The sequence below is a fragment of the Podarcis liolepis genome (genome assembly GCF_965112155.1).
Source record: "Podarcis liolepis genome assembly, chromosome: 1".
NCBI classification, from domain to species: domain Eukaryota; kingdom Metazoa; phylum Chordata; class Lepidosauria; order Squamata; family Lacertidae; genus Podarcis; species Podarcis liolepis.
Window position 1 is genome coordinate 96,023,502 of NC_139554.1, and position 21,455 is coordinate 96,044,956.

Consider the following 21,455-nt stretch of genomic DNA (forward strand, 5'->3'; position numbering starts at 1 on the left):
TTTGCATATCCTGAATCTACTTCCAAGCCTATTTAATTTGTTAACCCCCCTGTTTGAATGCTAAAGAACAATTCTACTTTAGCTACCATACGCTGTTTTATATCTCTATCTAGTCTCTCAAATCATGTCAACTTTTCTCCAAGCAAAAAAGCTCCAACCACTTCATTCTTCTTCCACAGGAAAACACTTAAGTGACATGATCACACTGAGTTTCTTATTTTATGTGAATATTCCATCACAAAAACATCTCTTTCCTGGGGAGCCAAAGCCCAGCTAAAACCTTAAACACTATGAAAATATATGTGATTTGTTTAGGTCATAATGTATAATTTTGTACTTGAATTGAACTGAAACTCATCTGTTCTTTTGCTGCCCATTCACCTATTAGAGAGATCCTTTGGAAGTACTTCACAGGGTGCTTCAGAATTCATCACGCTGAATAACTCAGTGTCACTCACCATTTTGACAAGATCCCTTGGTTGAAGATCCTTAAGTAGCCATCTGGATCAAGTAATTGGACAATATCTGAGTTTGCCAATGCTTTCTTCCCTCCATTGAGAAGCTATCATCCCTTTACTCTGCCCTCTGCTTGGTGCATTTTCAAGCAGTTACCCATCTAAAATAGAACCTGTCCCACCCCCTCTGTGAGTGAGTTCTCTGTCATGCACCTTCATGCTTGGAACTTTCCCTCTTTATGTCTTTAGCAGACCTCCTTTTTATCTTCCTTTGCTAAACTTGAGTCAAAATTCCCGTTCCAATTTTGCAACCTTAATATAATGAAACTAGGAGACAGATTCTGGAATTGTCGGTAAATATGTTCACTGAAATTGGGGAGTGCAGGAAAAGTTAACTACAACAGCATCCATCCATCAAAATAGAATGATACTGATGTGGACATATAGGCTTAAAAAATTGTAGATTGCATTATCAAGCAGAGATCCATACTAGTGTAAAACTACATCAACAAGCATCACTATTCTAGGAACACATTTTGGGGGGATGTGGTGGGGAATGGTGGCTTACCCACCCCATCTTTTGAATTTCAATAGGGATTTCAGTTCTCTTTTGCTCCCAACACCCCAAATTTCAAAGTGAAAGTTTTTATCTAAAAACTTCAATCACAACAATTCATCTATTGTGATGTATTTCACTACGGATGAGGGAAATTCCATTTCTGAAATTCTTTTCATATTGTTAATTACCGTTAACATTTTATTTTAAGTCTTTTAGCTTCTGTGCACCACCAACTACCGGTATATACAATGCTCTCTGACCTCCCCTGCATGCAAAGACAGGCTCCGGCGGATTAAGGAGACAAGACAAATAATGGGTCCAATGGCCAACCACCCTGCTGTTCTTCAGTAATGGCCCGCTTTAATTGATAGCTTTTAAGAAAAGATTGGACAAATTCATAAAGCTATTGATGGCAACTAGCCATGATGGCTACCTCCATTAGTGGAGGCAGTATGCCTCTGAATACCAGTTGCAGGGATGTGTAAATGGGAAGAGAGCTGCTGCACTCAGGGCTTCCCATAGAAATTTGACTGACCACTTTGAGAACAGGATGGTGATCTAGATGGGCCCTTAGTTTGATTCAACATGGCTCTCCTACTTTGGATATCATGTGATATATATATGGGGGAACCTTCGGCCCTCCAGATGTTGCTGAACTATGACTCCCATCAAGCTAGTAGGCATGGTCAATGGCCATAGAGGGCCAGAGGTTCCCCACACCTGTTCCATATGGTCAGTAGTTCTAGCTTTAATTATGCTTTCTGATACTTTACAGAGGAAGTTATTTCCTCTCTGGTGTGAGTAACCCTAACTTTTCCACACTTTACATTAACCTTTTATTGAGACGGTACCTCATTATGACCTCTGATGTATTAACTAACTCTAAGATAAAACCCACCACTAGCCACTGGCAGCAAAATTGCTAACATGGCACACAATTAGATTTCTAAAATTCTATACTCTTCTATACGATATAAGCAGACTTAACATATGCGGGAGTGCAGCCTTCAAATTCAATGAAGTCCTAAAATTAGTGTTTAAAATGGTTTCAAGATTAGCTGTATCTTGGCCTAGCTAATGTTACAGCCCTATAGACTTCCCCTAATCTTTGTAAAGTAATTTGATTAGCTCCCAAAGGGTGAATACATATTTTATTATAGTTCTACTGATAGTTGCATAATTCCTATTGTATTTTTTCAATTACTAATGTTCTCATAAAAAAATCTTTTCTATTTAGACCTAAATATAACCCTGTCGCCCTTTTATGTATATGCCATTTTTAATTAGCAATTATAGAGTCTTGGATTAATCTCACTGGCTTGGATAATTACTCTTGCTTTCTTGCCTACTTAAGGAGAGAAAATGTCTCATTGCTTTTGAACATCCTTTACATTATACACTAGTCTGCAATTACAATTTTGTTCAGTCATCTTTAATCCAGACTAAACATACCCAGCTGACTTGTATTTCCCCCTAAATTGTATTTTTACTGTTCTGATGTGGTCTTCCTCAAGTCAATAAAGGTAAAAGAGAAACAGTAATGTAGTTTGCCCCACATTGCTATCTTAGGAGTAAAAAGACTCAAAATATGTAGTGGGATAAAACTTTTAGCAGAAAAAAAATTTATGGCAAGCCCTGCTGTCTGTCTGATCTGATCTGCTTAAACTAGGACAGGCCTGCAAATCTTGTGACTTACATAATGTATAGCACCCAACCAAGACAACAAACTCCCAAATTTGTTAACTTCCTAAACTAAAAAAATAAGGTGTCATCCACCATGATGCAGACCTCAACTACATCCATGTCATATATGCAGTGTACATCTAGTGTGCATCTGGAAATGTGCAGCTCCATGCTGCAGAATGTTCTTCCAGTACTATTCTGGGATCGGTGTGCAGCGGGTCATACAAAAGGCAGCAGCACAATGAAAGCAGCACCCAAAAGCTTCTCATTCGGCATGAAACTTGCAGTCTCAAGGAAAAGGACAAAACTTCAGAGAACCATCAGCACCGTAAATTCCTTAAGACTGAATGTAAGAAGTGCTATCAGTTTATTTTATGCCTTATATTTAACTGATACATAGGCCAGAAGCCAATTATTAGTCTTGATAGTAGCCAGCCTGTGCAGTTGGTAGACTACTGTATAATAATCTGGGTATATGTACTTTCTAACAGTGATTATCAAATGTTCAAGTGTACAAATGTGGCAATATGCTAGGCAGCCTATTTCTAATATTGACCTTACTTGTATTACCTTCTCAGTTAGACCATTTCATTAAAAACAACAACACAAAAGTAAATTGCATCTTCTAGCAGGTTTGCATAAATGATGGCCAGAACAAGAATGCTTCCTTTCAAATTTAATTCATTAATTAAGCATTGTCTTCAGAGACTTGAATCAAACCAAATCATAATCCAAACCAAGTGTAGCTAAACTAGAGAGATCTGACAAAAACACGTCCCCACAGTGTTATGCCTGCAGGCACCTGCTATGTATCTTGTTTCTGCAGCATAAAGGAAAGCTAGAGAAATGTGAATTGCCCCATGAGAACACAATGTAGGACCCATGTCAAATTCTGGAATAAAGTCAAGCTGCACTAAGCACATCACACTTCCTTCAGTTGTTAAGCTCATGATCCAATCAAAAAATGAGATTAAGTTGTCTCGACATGGTTTGTAGATAAACCTGCCTCACCAAGAGTCATGCACCAGAATTCTTCCCACATGCATACAAGAACTACTGTTTAGCTAAATCCAACTTGAGGTTTCCTATCCTTGCTGATGCTTGAAGTTATAACCCAGCCAGTTTAATGCATACATTGTTCCATGAGCATCAACATTAATCCTGAACCTCTGTTATGTCCAGTTCTACCCAATTTCCTGTCCACTGCAGAAATAATGGTAGGTAGATGTACAAAGTATCACCCAAACTCAACAAAGGTAGGGATGTACACACAGCCTTGAAATGCACATTTAATACTGGTGCCCATACACAATAAGCTGGTGCACTGTGATAATGTATGTCTGCTTTAGAAACAAACAGATGTGCAAGCTGTTTAAAATAAAATTAAAAATATATTCAAAACAATCCATGGGCTATCTCTGAATATACAAGAACATGAGAGGGTATTAGGCATTGGCAGAGCTCTGACAAGAGGCCAGGGGATTAACTCAGCAGAGGGGGCTAGCAATTTATAGGGTTTGGTGTCCCCCATGATGCAGGAGCGAGGACAGGGGGAAGGACTTTAAAGCCGCATACTTGAAGTCCTCTCCTCCACTACCCGTGCCCCACTCTAAATCTGTCCAGGGTTTCCTCCGAATCCTGTGCAGCAGATTTGGGGAGTGGGTGTGCAGGAAATTCCGTTCTGCAGCTAAAAGCTCTTGCAAGGGCAGAACTGTTTAGTTGGATACTGCCAAATGTCACTAATCCTTTTAGGGAAGTCTGAACCAAAGTAGCAATTAAGTAGTTTAAGCCTCTTGCTATGTTATAGCTTCTTTAAGTCAATTAAATGGAACACTCACACTGCCCTTTGTCTTCTGCGCTCAAGACTTTTTCTGCAGTGTTGACCATGCATTCTGCCTTACAGGATGGTGTTGGCAGAACACCATCATATTTATCCACGGTGTATTTTTTTCCTATAGCTTCTCTACTTTTTAAGGTCACAAAAACCCCCTGAAGCAACAGATTAAGCAAAGTCTATAAATTGCTCATGTATCACTACAGTCTTACAAAAATAACCCAACCATCTTCTGGAGATGCCAAAGCAATTAATGTGGAAGACTGACAAGGATAAATTTGAAAATATTATTGTCACCAAACTCATATGTATTGTCATGAAACACATCAAACTTGTAATAAATATCAGGCTCGATGGATACTTGGTTTTTACACTCATTTTTATATAGTTTCTATCCCCAGTAGCACATCATTATACTCTCTTACAGGACAAATTGAACCAGCTCACACACAGCATTAAGCCAATCCACAGCTTAGCACGAGTGCACAATTTCTTAGAGAGGAAATGGAAGCAGCTACACTTCTTCTCCAGTACTGTTGTGGTCTTGCTGCCTGAAGCTAAGCCATGAGCTATAACCAATGTTTGTTTCAGACAATAGAACATTTACAGTTCTATTTATCTGCAGTCTAGGTATAGAGCTGTACGATCCTGCACTGGCAAACATACTGAGGTCCAGTGCCGAGGGCCTTCTGGTGGTTCCCTCATTGCAAGAAGTGAGGTTACAGGGAACCAGACAGAGGGCCTTCTCGATAGTGGCGCCCGCCCTGTGGAATGCTCTCCCATCAGATGTCAAGGAAATAAGCAGCTATCTTATTTTTAAAAGACATCTGAAGGCAGCCCTGTTTAGGGAAGTTTTTAATATTTAATATTTTAATATTTAATGCTGTATTGTTTTTAACACTTGATTGGGAGCCGCCCAGTGTGGCTGAGGAAATTATTATTATAATTTATTATAATAAATTATTATTGTACATATTTGCCAGGTAAATAAAGTGGAGAGCATTGAAAAAAAAATAGCCATAGGACCGATTCAGTCATTATTTAGCTTGATAACAGACTATATGTCAAAGAGTTAAGGCTGAATCTTTGGAAGCACATATCACATGGTCTGGTTATCTCAAACTACTTATTTTAATTATTTTGGCTTCCATATGCCGTATTTTACTATTAAATCTGATCTGAGACAGTAGCACAAAGCAACTAATGAGCTTAATGATGATGAACCTCCAGGCTGTATACATGCATCTCTGCCCACAAAAGTCACATCTGATCTGGAATCACAGGCATCTCATTTGTATGTCTTTTGAAAAATGAAGGAGTTGCTGAAACCGGAAAAATCTCTGGCTCCATGCAACTTGACATATATTCTGGCAACTGTAAAGTATTCCAAGGCTAGCCCATGACCCACAATGTGCAGACTGTGATTGTACTGTGTTACCAATGTAAGCCATATAAATTTATGCTGGCTTTGAATTTATTATACACATACAATAATGAAAAGCTCATGGTTTTGAATGAAAACCATTTATTTTAACCTGTGAATATTTTCTGATGTGACACTGGCATTATGCAGAGATTGCGGGTATAATTCTGAGGGTGACTCAAGAATTAGACACTTAGACAAGTCTAAAGGATTTCCATGCCCCAGAGGAAACCAATACTAGACAGTATGATTACAAAAGAATTTTGGATTTGAAAGACTAGGAGAACATTTTATTTTTTGCTCATCTTTGTGACTAAGGTACTTACTTGTCTGGCAAAATAATCTTTTTTTAAAAAACAACAACAAGAAGAATGTGTCAGTGTGTGAATATGAGCTATGTTAGATGAAACATGAAGAAATGCTACAGCAACACATGTTCAGTATATGATTCTCCTGCTCTGGCGCTGCAAGCAATTCACAACTACACCCATTTCCTATTATGGAAAACTCTCTGTAATACTGGCAAAAGGAACTTGAAATATATTACATGAGAATCTGAAACCAAGATGTGACACAATTATATTGGCAAATAAAAGGTTTAAGCTTTGTTTTGTTTTGTTGTTTGAGAACCTGGAGGACTTGAAGATTGTCTGTTTTCATAAGGTCAAACTTTTATTATTTCTTTTTAACCTTTACAAAGTTGTGTTCAAAACATTCAATAGCTCCAGAAAATAATAAATGCTTATTTCTTTTTCTTATAAATTTCAAATACTTTAAATTATGTAAGTTTTTTAGTATTAAATTATTATTATTTTTACTTAGGGAAACTTTTAATGTTTGATGCATTACTGTATTTTAATATTTTGTTGAAAGCTGCCCAGAGTGGCTGGGGAAGCCCAGCCAGATGGGCGGGGTATAAATAATAAATTATTATTATTATTATTATTATTATTATTATTATTATTATTATTATTATTATTCAACAGGAACAGACCCCCATTGGGGGGGAAGCCAATTCACTGCTCTCCTGACATTTCTTCTTTGGTTTAGGCTCATAGCAGAAACTGAACTTATGCAGCATATAACAGGTGAGCACTTATATAAGTAAAAAATCAACACACACACCTTCTCCTTCTTGAAGCTGAACTGTATACAGCACTGGTTGACTGGCCCTTGTGTCACTCACTGCCAGAGCCAAGCAGATTCAGACACCTGAGTGGGTAAGGCTTCAGTGTCTGCAGGTGGCACTGAGAAGACAGACAAGAATAGCTAGGCCGAGGACAGACACAAGTCTGAGAGAAAACAAGATGAAGGATGGGAAACCTTTGGCACTCTAGACGCTTATTTTATTTATTTATAAACCACTATATCATAAAAAATAACAAAGCTGTTTACAATAGCAAAACCACATAAAAATTGAAAATTAGAGACCATCAACTAATTGTTACAGAAATATGTTTTCTTAATAGCCTGCATAGGTTTGACAGCATAGAAAAATTAGGAGGGTGGTCAGAAGCAGACCTACATTCAAGTATCAAATCCTGTCAATACAGGGATTTCCACTTGCAAAACAGGACCTTCTCTCTCTGTTCTACCTATAAGCTGCCATGCCCAAATCTACTCCAGAGGGTTGGGGAAAACTCTAGAATAGATTTAGGGGACACACAGGGAAAATACAGTGCTATTCCACAAGCAGAAATCCTTGTGCTGACTGAACAAGAGACTTAGCACTACGCTGGACTCCACCACTAGCTCCACCGCATTTAAAAAACCTGCACCCATTGCTTTCCAGATGTATACAACCTAATTGGCAGCCAGGTCAGGCTTTGTCAGGGAGAAGACGCTGCTTCACGCTGGTTATTTCCCATTCCAAGTTTAGCACCCAATATGTTTTCCACCTACTAGTATATACTAGCACTAGTATGTTTTCTCCTGGGAGTGCACAGCAATTTGAGAACAAACTTTAACAGAAGAGAAAGAGTTAAGGAGATATTTCTCTGTGCTCTGTGCTATTCTGCTCATATCTCATTGCTTTACTCTGACACACTTTATTAAACATACATACAGAAACACACCAGGCGACTGGTACACACTTCTTGCTGTGTAACATCTAGCTTGGTCCTCAGATACGTAACTAAAGTTTCTATGCTGGGTTTATTAGGTATTTAGAATGCATTCTGCCTGATGAAGATTTCAATACAAACTGAAGCTTGCGTAATTATCAACCTATTGCTTAGTCTCTCCTGTGTGTGTGTGTTAAAAAAACACACCCACTCTCTTTATAGACACACATATTCTGTGGATCTATGAAATAGTTGCCAATTGACAAGATTGCCAGAGTAATGATATGATAGGGTTGAGCCAATTCTAAATGCCCACTTTCAAACACAGAATGGAGAAGGAAAGAGAGAGAGAGAATTAGAAACCAAGCAAGTAAATTATTATGTTTTTGCCCACGGCAGACACATATTACTCATTTCCCAGGACCTCTTTAAAGAAGCTTTCAAAACATGTAAAGAATTTAAGCAGACTAGCAAAGGCCTATTACTCAGTTGCTTATCTCCATGCTAAAACTGAACTTGCTAATATTGCATTTTTATATGCCTATGGGTAGTATTCTTGAAATGCATGTCCTATTGTATCCCTTCCTGAAAGCAAAACAAAGATGACAAAAATGTATTAGAAATTAGCCACTTATTTCAGCACCTGCAAGGTGCTCCAAGGGAGCAAAAAAGACTTTTTATGTATGCGACGACAGCTGCCCGGATGTTGTCAGCCCAGTGATGGAAAGAAGATAAAGTCCCTACCAGAGAAGAATGGCAAATTAAATTGTTAGACTACGCCGAAATGGCAAAACTGACTGGAAAGCTCAGAAACCAGGAAGACCAAAACGTTAATAAGGAATGGGAAAAATTTATAGCTTATCTAGAAAACCACTGTAAGCAGCTGGAAACACTAGCAGGACTGCAGTAACACTTGTAACGTAACGAGAACTATGAATATACTGCAGTTATAAAAAATACTTGGATTATTGAAAAAATATGCAGTAGAAAATGGGTAACAACAGAACCCATGGAGGGTAAGGTGGGAAGTCCAGAGATTCGGGGGAATCTTTTAACTGTGGATTTGTTCTGGTATGATTTTAATTTTAAGTTTGTAAAACCAAATAAAAATTATTTTGAAAATGGGAGGGGGGAGAGAAATTAGCCACTTATTTAATTGGACTTCTGATTTCTTACATGTATTTTCTACAGATGCATTATTTACACTTTGAACAGGCAGAATAATAGGTTACTTTGTACAAAGTATAAGATATTTATATACATATCTGAACTCTTAAAAAAATACAACAATGAGGAATCACATATACAATAATACAAAATGCATACTTTAAAAAAATGAAACACTTTGACTTTTAGGAGAACCCTAAATACTTTTTTTAGTCTGGTCAGCTTTTGAATGAGATTGCTTCCGTTTTATTTTGCTGACAATGTAGCTGCTGGTAGCATTATATTTTTAGACATGTGGAGTTTTGCATTTTGATTTTATGCTTACAGTATTTTGTGTTTTAATAAGATGTGGAGCTGCCTTGGAAGTGGCTACCTTCCTATATATATTTGGAATTTCCCATCTGAACTGAAAATGTAGCCAGTAACAATACTGGCTTGTTCAATGTCCTCCTAGCTTCCTGGGCCACAAATACTTGAAGAAGCAATGTTCCTGCTGATGTAGATGAGACCAGGTACTATGGAATCTTAAAAGGCACCTATGTAAGCATTACGATTATCACTTCCATCCAAGTAATACACTCCAGGATGATGTACATGCAAAATAAATAAAACGAGTAATTATACAGGACACCACTTTCTCATTAACCAAAAGTTCACATCCTTATTTTCCATTACAAACCAATGGAAGGTTCTTCAGCTACCATCCCTTAACTCTTAAAACTGTAAATGTTCACCAATGGCAATCAACATTTACTCTACTAAAGTTGCTTTGGCCTGAAATTCTGATTCCTGGATTTATGACGAGTGGCTGTGTTCACTATCGGAGATTATTACAGAGGGGGTAGAAATTAGATTTGAATTGCATTTAAAGGCAAACCTACCTATTCCAAACTTTCTGAAGCAATGTGGGAATGAAAGCACAATTATCCTTCAAATTCACCCTTCTCCAAATATTACAGTATTGTTCTGCAGCCATATAATGTGCACAAAAATAGATTACATGGGTAATATGTGCATAAAACTGATCTAGTAGTAAAATAACAAGCAAAAATGTACATTACACTAAGGGAATGCTTTTTTAAAAAAAATGCAAGCATATTTCTGTATAATTCGGAGAAATTTGATGATAAATGTTTATGTGGAGTTTAAAAGAAAGTGAAAACTGATGTGGAAATGTAGAGAACTGAACTATAGATTGGAGTGGGGGGGGAGATGAGAAACTGAGAGAAACTGAAATAAGATACATCTGCTCCTCCTTAATGTGTGTTTTGGAAGCAAATACCAGGATGAAAGCTGGGAAGGCAAGTCTTGGCAGGATGTGCTCTGTGATGGCGTCTGTCCAGGGCAGAGTTCATACTAGGTCCAGGAAAATTAGTGTCAACAAACAAGGTAATGCTAAGAACAATGGCAGCCAGCCAGGCTATTAGAAAGCATGCAAAAGCAGTGGGGCACAACCCCAAAGCTAGTAGGCAAGGAAAGCACAATGAAATAAAGAATGCCCCAAGTCACTTTGAGCATTAAAGAATAGTACCATCTTTTATCATGCTGTTCTCTGACAGATGGTAAGATAAACCATTATTTCTCCCTCCCTCCCTTCCCTGTTCTCTCCCTTTTCAAAGTAGTGTGTTGTTTTCAAGACTTTCTTTCTGATGAATGTTTTATCCTTTCCAGCTAAGAAGACTTCCTATCCTCCCCCCACAGCCTCATCTATGAATATCAGAAGAAATACACAACTTATTTTCTTGGAACTAAGCTTACATCCATGGAAGTAGCCTACAGAATTATTTAGCAGGAAGGGGCTACACCTAAAAGAAAACAAAAATCCTTAAGGAAAGAAACTCCCTTAGAAAACGCCACTCATCTCTAGCTATTATGCAGCAAATGATCAGAGCAATGCCAGTAATCACAAAAGTGCACTGCTGGCAAAAATAAATAAACCCATGGACAACTGTGTACACATTCACATTTCATACATTTAAAAGACTGTGTGCACCTTGTTCTTCCTTCTAGCGGCAATTCTTTAAGGATAACTACTGCTCTGGAAAGCACATCAACTTTCAGTGGAGTTTTTCATGAGTGTTTGAGGTTCCACTGAGAAGGGAAAGGAAGGCTGAAAATGCACATTAAAATGGGCTTTTATTATCTAGATTCTATAGGGATATACTGACAGTGCATAGATGTGGGATGCCATACCGTCTAATTAAGCTTATGTGGTAAGATCTCAGGCAATCATAAAACAACATAATATATTTTATTGCTTGCTTTTGGTCCATATAATTCATTGTTTAGACCTGACACCACTGTACCATCCACATGATCATGCACACAATGCAGTTGTTCACCATACTGCCTGGTGGGCAGCACAGTGTGCTTTCAATCCTACCGTAGGAAGCACCATAATGATGTAAATAACCAGCAAAGTGTCTCCATACCCAAGCCAAATATATACTGCCCCAGCCTGTCACGTCAAAGTACACAAAAGTAGCCTACTGCTTTAGCATGAGATCTACCATTAGTTTTGATACTGAGAACTGACTTGCTTTCCATTGCTTACTCCTGTAATTCTGCCTGATAAAAACCTTTGCTGAGAAAAAAAAGAATGGCATTCTATTGTTGTTGTTGTTTAGTCGTTTACTCATGTCCGACTCTTCGTGACCCCATGGACCAGAGCACGCCAGGCACTCCTGTCTTCCACTGCCTCCCACAGTTTGGTCAAATTCATGTTAGTAGCTTCGAGAACACTGTCCAACCATCTCGTCCTCTGTTGTCCCCTTCTCCTTGTGCCCTCCATCTTTCCCAACATCAGGGTCTTTTCCAGGGAGTCTTCTCTTCTCATGAGGTGGCCAAAGTATTGGAGCCTCAAGACTTCCGGGTTGGTGCGATCTGGAAATGGCGGATTCCCTCCGAGCTCCGGAGGGAATCGGCTCAGCGGTGGATGGGTCTTTGCCGTGCCGGCGACACGGGGACCCTTAAAAACCGCAGGCGCGGAAGCCTGCGGACTGAAGACTCGGCGGGTGCCTTAAGCGCCCCCCCTGATTCGCAATGAGCCTTTTTAAAGGCTACGGAGGGGATACGGGGGACGGCGCGGCACTGAGAGTCGATCGCTACCGCCGCTGAGCGAAGCCGCGAGCCATAACCGGAGAGCGCTGACTTCCTTCCTTGAAATTTGGATTGAAAAAAGAACCCGTGAGTAATTTGGAACTGAACTTTAAAAACTTTTACCTTCTGAATTTGAGACGACCGGGGGGTGTGCCAAAAGGAAGTCCCCATCCCCCCCCCTTGCAGACGATCCAGAGCAACGATATAAGAGCTAAGCTGGAGTGCCCACCCTGTAAAGGGTGAGTTTTAAAAAAAAGACAGTAACTTCCAAGATTTGGAAAAGCAAATTTAAGCAGGAGAGTGGAGTGTTGGAAGAGTTTTTGTTTTGTGGTAAACAACCCTCCCTCCCGAGCCCGGGAGCGATCTGCTTTGGAGCCTGTATAGAGGAGCAGAATTTGACAGCTGTCAAAGCTGTCAAATGGACTGTTAATAGTGAAAAAATTGCTACTTAAGACCTCTCCGGATAAAAAGGAGCTACAATTGAACTAAAATTTTGGGAAACAAAGAAACAATAATAGGACAGAGGATTGTTGGAGAAAAGACCATCCAGTAACCAGATTCCCTCTAGGGGGAATTCTGTGGAATTACAATGGCTGTGGGTGGAAAGATACTGAGAGAAATCGAAAGGATGTTTTCACTGGTGGGAACCTTACAGGAGCAGACTACAGCTATGAGTAAACAATTGACGGCCTTGGATTTGGAAACAAGTAGCTCTGCTGAATGTAATGAGGACCTGAATGAGAAAGAACCCACAGCTGAATTTGAAATAACAAACAAAGAAGAGGAGAAGACAAAACAAGAAAGAGAACAAGTTATGTGGGAAAATACTAACCAGAAGCTGATATCTGGAGAACACAAGCAAGGAGACCATTGGATGGAATCTATTTTAAGCCTACGAAAGATACAGAAGACGAAAGTGGAGGCCCTGGGAGTTTATGGAATTCAGGAACTCGAAATAAAGAAATACAATTGGGGCCTCCACATAGACTTTGATCTTGACCATCACCAAGACTCAGGCCTTGTGGAAATTCTTCAGCAGTTGCTTCTAAATATGGGAAGAGACTATGGACTGATTGGACTGAATGTTAATGAAATCTTTCGAGACTCGATGACTGACAAAGAGGACTACCAACAAAACCGGCGGAGAGGGACTGAAATAGATTTGAGAGCCTCGGATGTGCGGAATCCAGGCTAAAAACTGCTACTTTGGACATGTCTTGGGAAAGGACGCAAAGCGGGGATGGGAGGGAGGGAAGTATAAATTTAAACAACACTCAAGACCAGGGGGTTTAGTAATAAGGAAATTACTTAAGAAAAAATGAGAAATCGAGGGAAGAGAATTGGGGTCCAACTTAGGGAAAATTTATTTTTTGTTTTTATAAAAGGACTAATATTAAGACGGAAGAAATGCTAACTTGCTGACATAAACCTGGGAACAGGGATGCAAGGGAGGGGGTGGGGGGAAGTCAAGGACTAGGGTTAGAAAATAAGATTTTCTGGAATTATTCATGTTTGTTGTTTTTTATGTTTGTTTTGGTGTTATGTGTTTTGTTTTTGTCTATATAAAATGTGAAAACCCAATAAAAATTATTAAAAAAAAAAAAGTATTGGAGCCTCAGCTTCAGGAGCTGTGCTTCCAGTGAGCAGTCAGGGCTTATTTCCTTAAGATTGGACAGGTGTGATCTTCTTGCAGTCCATGGGACTCTTAGAGTCTCCTCCAGCACCATAATTCAAAAGCATCCATTCTTCAGCAATCAGCCTTCTTTATGGTCCAGCTCTCACTTCCATACATCACTACTGAGAGAACCATAGCTGTAACTATACGGACCTTTGTCGGCAAGATGGTGTCTCTGCTTTTTTAAGATGCTGTCTAGGTTTGTCATCGCTTTTCAGACTAATCTTCTTAAACACTAAAGCACCATAAATGCAAACTATCACATTATCGCTAATAATCTGAGAATTAATTCTTCACTGTTAAGCTGACAGTATGTCACTAGCATCACTAAACCAAACTCTGAGAGAATCAAAATTACAATGGGAAGGATCTGAAGATGTTTGCACCTGAAGCTGACACAGGCTGTCATCCTATGTAATGTGTTACCAAATTCATAGTGTTTGTGTTCACACCTGTTGGAAGTGACAGGCATAACCTTGTTTAATATTTAGCGTGACCAGCAGAAAGCAGAAACACACACTGAAACTGGAATTACAGCGCGTATTATCTGTCAGACTCCCTCTAACCCAAATGTGGTTGATTTCCTACATTTTGCTTGTGTATTATTAAAAACTCAAGCTGCAATCCTACACAGATTTACCGAGAAGTAAACCCTACAGTACACAGTGGTACTTACTTTTGAGCAAATATGCACAGAATTGCACTGCAAGGCTTAGGAGTAAACACCACAGTACATACTTCTAAGTAAGCATGCATAGGATATTCCCCCACAATGATATGCTTATCATTAAGGCCATCTTCACTGAAATGCTTGGCTTTTTCTAGTTTAAAACTGAAAAGAAAAGTTTAAAACACCAGTACAAAAAGCTTCAATAACTGTTTGCAGAAGGACTGTTAATGTAGTAATGTCTTTTATTGCCTTCCATGGCCTAACATAGTAATTGAAATAATAAAAAAGCCAAAGTCAATGCTCTAACATCTGATCGTTTGCATGGATCTTATGCAGAGCGTGTTTGCTCAACAAGCACTTGGTACAATAAGGTCATGCAGAAAATGAACGATGTAATCCATTTATACCCTGCATACAACTTCATGTTCTTGCTGGAATAACACCATAAATCATTCAGATGTTTCTGAGTCTTCTTTGGCATTTCGGCACATACCACTAGACAGCTGGGTTGAAATAACATACAAAACAAAACTCAAGAAAGAGAGAAGTTGAACTCCTCGTAGAGCTAAAAGAGAATCATTTAGAAAAGGGCCTAGGGGAGACCCCTGTCTGAAACCCTGAAGAGTCACTGCCTTTCAGTACCGAGATAGATGGTCCAGTGGTTTGATTCAATGTTAGGCTGCTTCTCATGTCATGAAACAGGAAAATGCTGTCTTGACCTATGTGAAGCACTTAGTATATTTTAAACCAATCAGAAAGCACTATACTGGAAAAGATGATTTAGTAGACCTGGTCAACGTGATTCTGTATGAAAGCAACCACCAACAATGACAATATGGGATAATGAACGGAATGGTAATGGTGGTGATGTAGAATGTCAAGCATAATGGAAAGCACACCATGTAAAACCTACATGCAAACAACAGCGTAAACTGAAGCCACGTGGCTTTCTTTTTTTAAAAAAAATTATTGAGTAGTCGGGCACTTAAAAGTGTGGCTGTAGTCACGGTGCCATTTTTAATATGAGGTTTACACATACGTTAAAAATAAGGATTTCAGATGATAAAAAAATTCAGGAAGAAATATTGCTGAGTTGGTAACAGAAATGAGATACTGCTGAGTTGGAATGTCAATCAAAGTGGAAAAAAGAAAGAAGAAAACCACCCCTGGCTTCAAAAGTCACATACATTCAGGAAGACCTGTGCACTCAAACTGACAGCTTATATGATACGTTAACATTTTCTCAGCATATGAAGAGACAGCTTTATACTGTCACTAAACAAAAAAGGGCAATTGACAGATTTTCATATGCTTTCGTGCTTTGTTGTTATACAGATGGGTTGAATATACTTTGATGATGAGGGGGACGGAGAAGAAGGTGCCCTGGGCCTTACATTTTTAACCAAATGAATTTCAAGCAGTGCATGCACAAGAACAAATAGTTCTTCCTAGAAACAGAAACTTGCAAGTGCTGGTGGGTTCCCATTTTTATTTTTTTTCTATTATTGTCAGGTAAAAGCCAGAAGTGCAAGGCACAGTGTCACCTCATTTATATTTATTTTATTCAAATATTTATAAGCTGCCTTTCAATAATAATAATAATAATAATAATAATAATAATAATACCAAATCAGCTCCCAAAATATTATGAACTGTTGAATGTCACAGTATCATAAAAGCCCAGGAAAAAAACAAATTTAAAAGTAAGCCCATTGTATGATTAAGAAACACCAGTTGATAAATCAGCTAAATCTGTCTATTTTTTCATAGAACGAAAACATGTCTATGTCACAGCAGGAGTATCTTAGAATAAACATTCCATCCAGCGTGAACTTGAAGGGGAAATGCTGTTTCTAAGATGGGACTTTTTATCTGTTGTTTTATAAGCACTTGTATTCAAAGTAGCCTTTTAAGTATTAAAAATATTCATCTAACTCATTAAAGCTTGCAGTTAAGAGCAGCAATCAGTTGTGATAAAAGAACAGACTACCCCAAAGGTTCTTTGGAGAAGGGCTGGAAGGGCCTGATGCCTAAAGACCACCAAGAACACCCCTACTGCGTACACACTGCAGCTTGTTTCTATCAGAGAGAAAGCTTTTTCCCATGCTTCCAATAGATGGACATAAGTTTCTGAGGAGGATTTTAACATGTATAACCTCAGACCATTTAAGGTTTAAAAATGGTCAAACTAAATGGAAAACAGTGAAGTAACTGCAGTTTTGAAATTGTATGTGTCCCGCACAGGCTGCACTGGTTAATACTGAAGCCACTACAACTAAACTAGCTGACAGTAGAACTTCTCCACATACAACACAAATTACCGTAATTGGCTGTGTAAGTATCTTTGTGAAGGCTAACATGACCTGGAATGTCTGTGGTTCTTGTGAAATAATCTCCCTTCTGAACTGAGGCAAGCACCCACATTAATGCATTTTTCTGCACTCGCAGGAATCACATTTATTCTTGGAGGCCTTTTGCTGGCCATTAATAGCAGCTGGATCCTTTTTAACTACTTGCTCTTGATGTAGCAGCTGCTGTTTTGTTATGAATTTTGGGGTCTCATTGTGTTTTCATATACTGTTATTATGCACAAAAGGCAGCATATATATGATGCGATAAATGGCAAAACAAATAACAATATTTTAAACAAATAAAGAGCAGCCTCACAAAGAACTCATGGCAGTAGACTGAGTGGGATGTAGGTAGGGCATGAATCACCACTGCTATGTTATTCCGCTTTGTAAAGATGCACATGGTGTCAGGGCCAGTCCAAGACATTTTACTGCCCAAAGCAAAGGACAATATGCTCTTCCTACACACACATGCAGAAGGTAACTAGACCGGTGGCTGAATATTGTTTCAGCACTGGCAACAGGATACACCTGAGGGCAACAGGTTCAAGTAAGAGAATGCAGAGCAAGCTGTGTGGCGCACGTATGTACACACACACAGTACACACACACTTCTTTCTCCATGCAACTGCTGCCTGGGGCAGTAATCTCACTTAAACTAATGGCAGCTTATTCGTGGCTGGTGAACTAATTTGAAGCTGGTCCTTTCACCTTTACATGCAATAATATACATAGGACACATAACATGCACAAGTTTAGGTTTGCTTCTCCAGGTATTTTTCATCTACATTAAAGACTGGATTTATTAATCAAGAAAATGAGTAAGTTCAGGACCATTCTTTTACCTTTTCCATACTCCAGATGGCCATTTATGTTGCAAGTGTGCATCTAATTAGTTTGTGTAAATCCCATTCTCGCAGATTTAAATTAGGTTCAGGAAGAGAGTTCTGCTAAGGATTGCAGACTTACAGCCTGGGTGCTGATGACAGCTTCTTGGAGACAATTCTTACTTTCATATTTGAACTTACATTTAAGTAGACAAGGACAGGATTCAAGGTTGTAGCCAATGTTAGTCCAACTTGAAGTAGACCCATTGAAATTAATGGATATGGCACAGGTTCATTTGTTTCATTTGGGTCTCTGAGAATAATTTAGTTTGATACAACTTCAAACTTTTACTGTTTCCATATGCGCACGAACATTTTAAAAAATGAGTCAAAAATTAATAGCATACCTGGAAAACTGCTGCTGCAGTCCTCTCATTTGAACCCTGTTGCGCTCAGATTCCAGTGTCACTTCTCGTAATTTTTTTTCACTTTCAAGTCTCAAATGTCGCTCTTCCTCCAACTCATGTATCAGCTTCTCGCGCTAAAAAAAACCCAAGAGAACAAAACTGTTCAACAATCCTTTCAAATTTCAACAGAACTTTCACAATGCAAAAAAGGTTATGCCCCACCCCCATTTCTACATTCCAGTCCACCAGGTTTTGGTAATGCCTATTAAGTCAGATTTGCCACCCTATATTAAAAGCTCACGTTCTTCTTGTTTGTTCCTCATACTCTGTACATCAGTACTCTGTACATCAGTACAGAGACAACTAAAACCCCGAGCTGCTTCCTTCTTGTAGTTTCTTGTCCTTTAGCAGGTTTCTGGAGCACCACCTCAGTTTCCTGTGCATCAGTTAAGCTATTATCCCTGGTACAAGGTGTTCCCCTGGAGAGCTTTAAAAAATTAGACAAAATCATGGGGGATACAGTTATCAAAAGCTACTATCCATGATGCCTATGTTCTACCTTCTCTGTCAAAGGCAATGTGCCTCCGAATACTAATTGCATTCAAGCCCCACTTGCCAGCTCCCCATATGCATCTTGTTGCTCACTATGGGAATAGGATTCTGGACTATGTTAGCTTTCATCCTGATCCAGCAGAACTCTTCTTACATACATAATGTAGTGGCATCAATGAGTCCTACACATAGCTTATCAAAAGTTCAGCTGCAAAATTATAATGAAAAAGTTAGAAATTCAGGGGAATGCTGGGGGGGGGATCACACCAGGCATTCTATTTATGTGTACATGCTTATTCAAAAACAAATGTAAATACAATGTTGTGCAATTTGTAGCCTACCAAAGGATTTGATGTATGCCTGATGGTGCTGACCTAAATTTTATGACATGCTTAGAAAAATGTATCACCAAATTACAGACATGGTTTCATTAGAGAATAATAAAACTTTCTTGGTGTTAAGCCATTATTAGTGTAAGTCTTACAGCTCTACATCTTATTATATGATAAATGTAAAATCGTAGTAAGCAAGAAACCAAAAATACATGCATCACAAGTCAGAAAACTGATCTTAAAAGACATATCATAAAGATAAACAAACAGATAACATACCAGAAGTATATAAGGGATTAAATGAAATATCTAAGATATTTAACTTCTGGTAAAATATGGGGAATTACACAGATAGCAGAGAACTTCTGTCTAGCTAGCCACACATAAAAGCTTGGAAGTGAAGGCTTTTAAATGGGAAAACACAGTTCCATAAAAGGAATTTAGTGTTCTAATTAAATTGGCCAATTAATATTTATTCTTACTACTCCATAACACAATCCTGCAAGATACTGAGAATGTTACTTACAGAGAGCTTTGAGTAAGTATAAAAATGTTTAGCATCTCCCAATGTCATAATCTTGCAAAACCACAAGCCCCCACCCACCCGCAAATATTGAAGTTCATCAACTGTAGTTAGGATGGGGCTACACATTATTAAAGGGGCAGACATGCATTTCATAAATCCATAACTGCTGGTTATGGAGTCTGGATTGTGGTCTGAAGGGATGTGAAGCTACCAGCTTCCTGAAAATAAACAAGTCTAGGTCTGGTCGGTGCCTAGATCGGTGACTGCCTGAAAACATATGTATATCACCTTGGAAGAATGTATACCATGATGGAAGAAAGGCGGGATATAAATCCAAAAAAATAAATATATGGAACATGTAGGGGGCTTTTACAGGACAGAATTTGTCACTGGAAGAAGAGACTTTGAAACATTTCCCTGCCCACCAATAAATTATACATAATTCCAATAAATTCCTGGTGGTTTTGATACATAGCTTTTATTTTGACCCTGCAACAGGTAACAACAACAACAACAACAACAACAACAACAACAACAACAATAATAATAATTTATTACTTATACCCCGCCCATCTGGCTGGGTCTTCCCAGCCACTCTGGGCGGCTTCCAACAAAATATTAAAATACAGTAGTCTATTAAACATTAAAAGCTTCCCTAAACAGGGCTGCCTTCAGATGTCTTCTAAAAGTCTGGTAGTTGTTTTTCTCTTTGACATCTGGTGGGAGGGCGTTCCATGGGGTGGGTGCAACTAACCGAGAAGCCCCTCTGCCTGGTTCCCTGTAACTTGGCTTCTCATAGCGAGGGAACCGCCAGAAGGCCCTCTGAGCTAGACCTCAGTGTCCTGGCAGAACGATGGGGGTGGAGACGCTCCTTCATGCATACTGGGCCGAGGCCTGTATAACTTGCAGGCACTGGTTCTCCAGCTTTGTTTGCTCTCTCCTTCCTCTCTCCTAACTGATAATAAATGAGATAAGCCCTCACACAAACCAGCAAACTCTTTCATCTTCACCAGTATTCTTTCTAGAGCTCAGCTAATTATGCAGAGCCCTGCTAAAAATCCAGGAGGAAACCCCTAAGGCTAGACAGTCAAAGATCCAGCAGCAAAGTAAACAAAGAACTGGAAAGCTCTTCTTTATTTCCTCACCCCCACCAGTGAAAAAATGAGGGGAAAGAGTTTTTGTTTTAATTTCCTGGTGGTGTTTATGTTTTTGGTTCCCCCTAAATAGCTTCCCTCCGTATTAAAAATGAAGGTTTTTAAAATTTATTTAAAGGAGACTATATTTTTGCTTGCTTGTCCTCCCTCCTTCCCTTTGATAAAAAGGGGGAGATTGGTGTAATGAGGGCTTGGGGGGGGGGTTCTGAGGGGGTGAATGGAGTGGAGAAGATTTAGCCTTATGCTGAAATTGGAGGTTGGGTACTACGTGAGAATAATGAGGACGGTGTTTCTCGGTAAGCTGTGCAAGCAAATGCGTGTCTACTCACAAGCAAGACCTACTGAATTCAATGAGGCTAACTCCCAGGAAAGTAGAAGTTTAGTTGAACTCAGTGGGGTTTATGATTACACAGATTGCACTTAGGCCTCTGAGTGGGGAATGCAACTTGACTAGTAAATCACTTATCAACTACTCTTAAATTAGTTGAAAATATATTATATGGAAGTTTATTTAATATTTTTATTAAATCTACTACTTGCTTACATGTTAAGGCCCTCCACCATCACAGGTAGCCTCGTCAAGGCCCTTGGCTGCTGGGGGGGAAGTGCGGCACACTCTCTGCCGCTGCAAGGAGGCACAATAGGACTCTCTGCCGCCGTCACAGGGAGGCCCAGGAA

At 39.1% G+C, this 21,455-nt stretch overlaps 1 protein-coding gene across 12 annotated transcripts in view; it reads right to left on the bottom strand.

The window, feature by feature from the left end:
• NCKAP5 (NCK associated protein 5) overlaps nucleotides 1-21,455 on the bottom strand; it is a 629,163-nt gene that overhangs the window by 266,270 nt on the left and 341,438 nt on the right. For all 12 annotated transcript variants that reach the window (XM_083487645.1, XM_083487648.1, XM_083487647.1 and 9 more), the window contains one exon: nucleotides 18,214-18,347. In XM_083487645.1, the coding sequence (XP_083343771.1) occupies nucleotides 18,214-18,347 (134 nt within the window). The remainder of the gene's footprint in view (nucleotides 1-18,213; nucleotides 18,348-21,455) is intronic.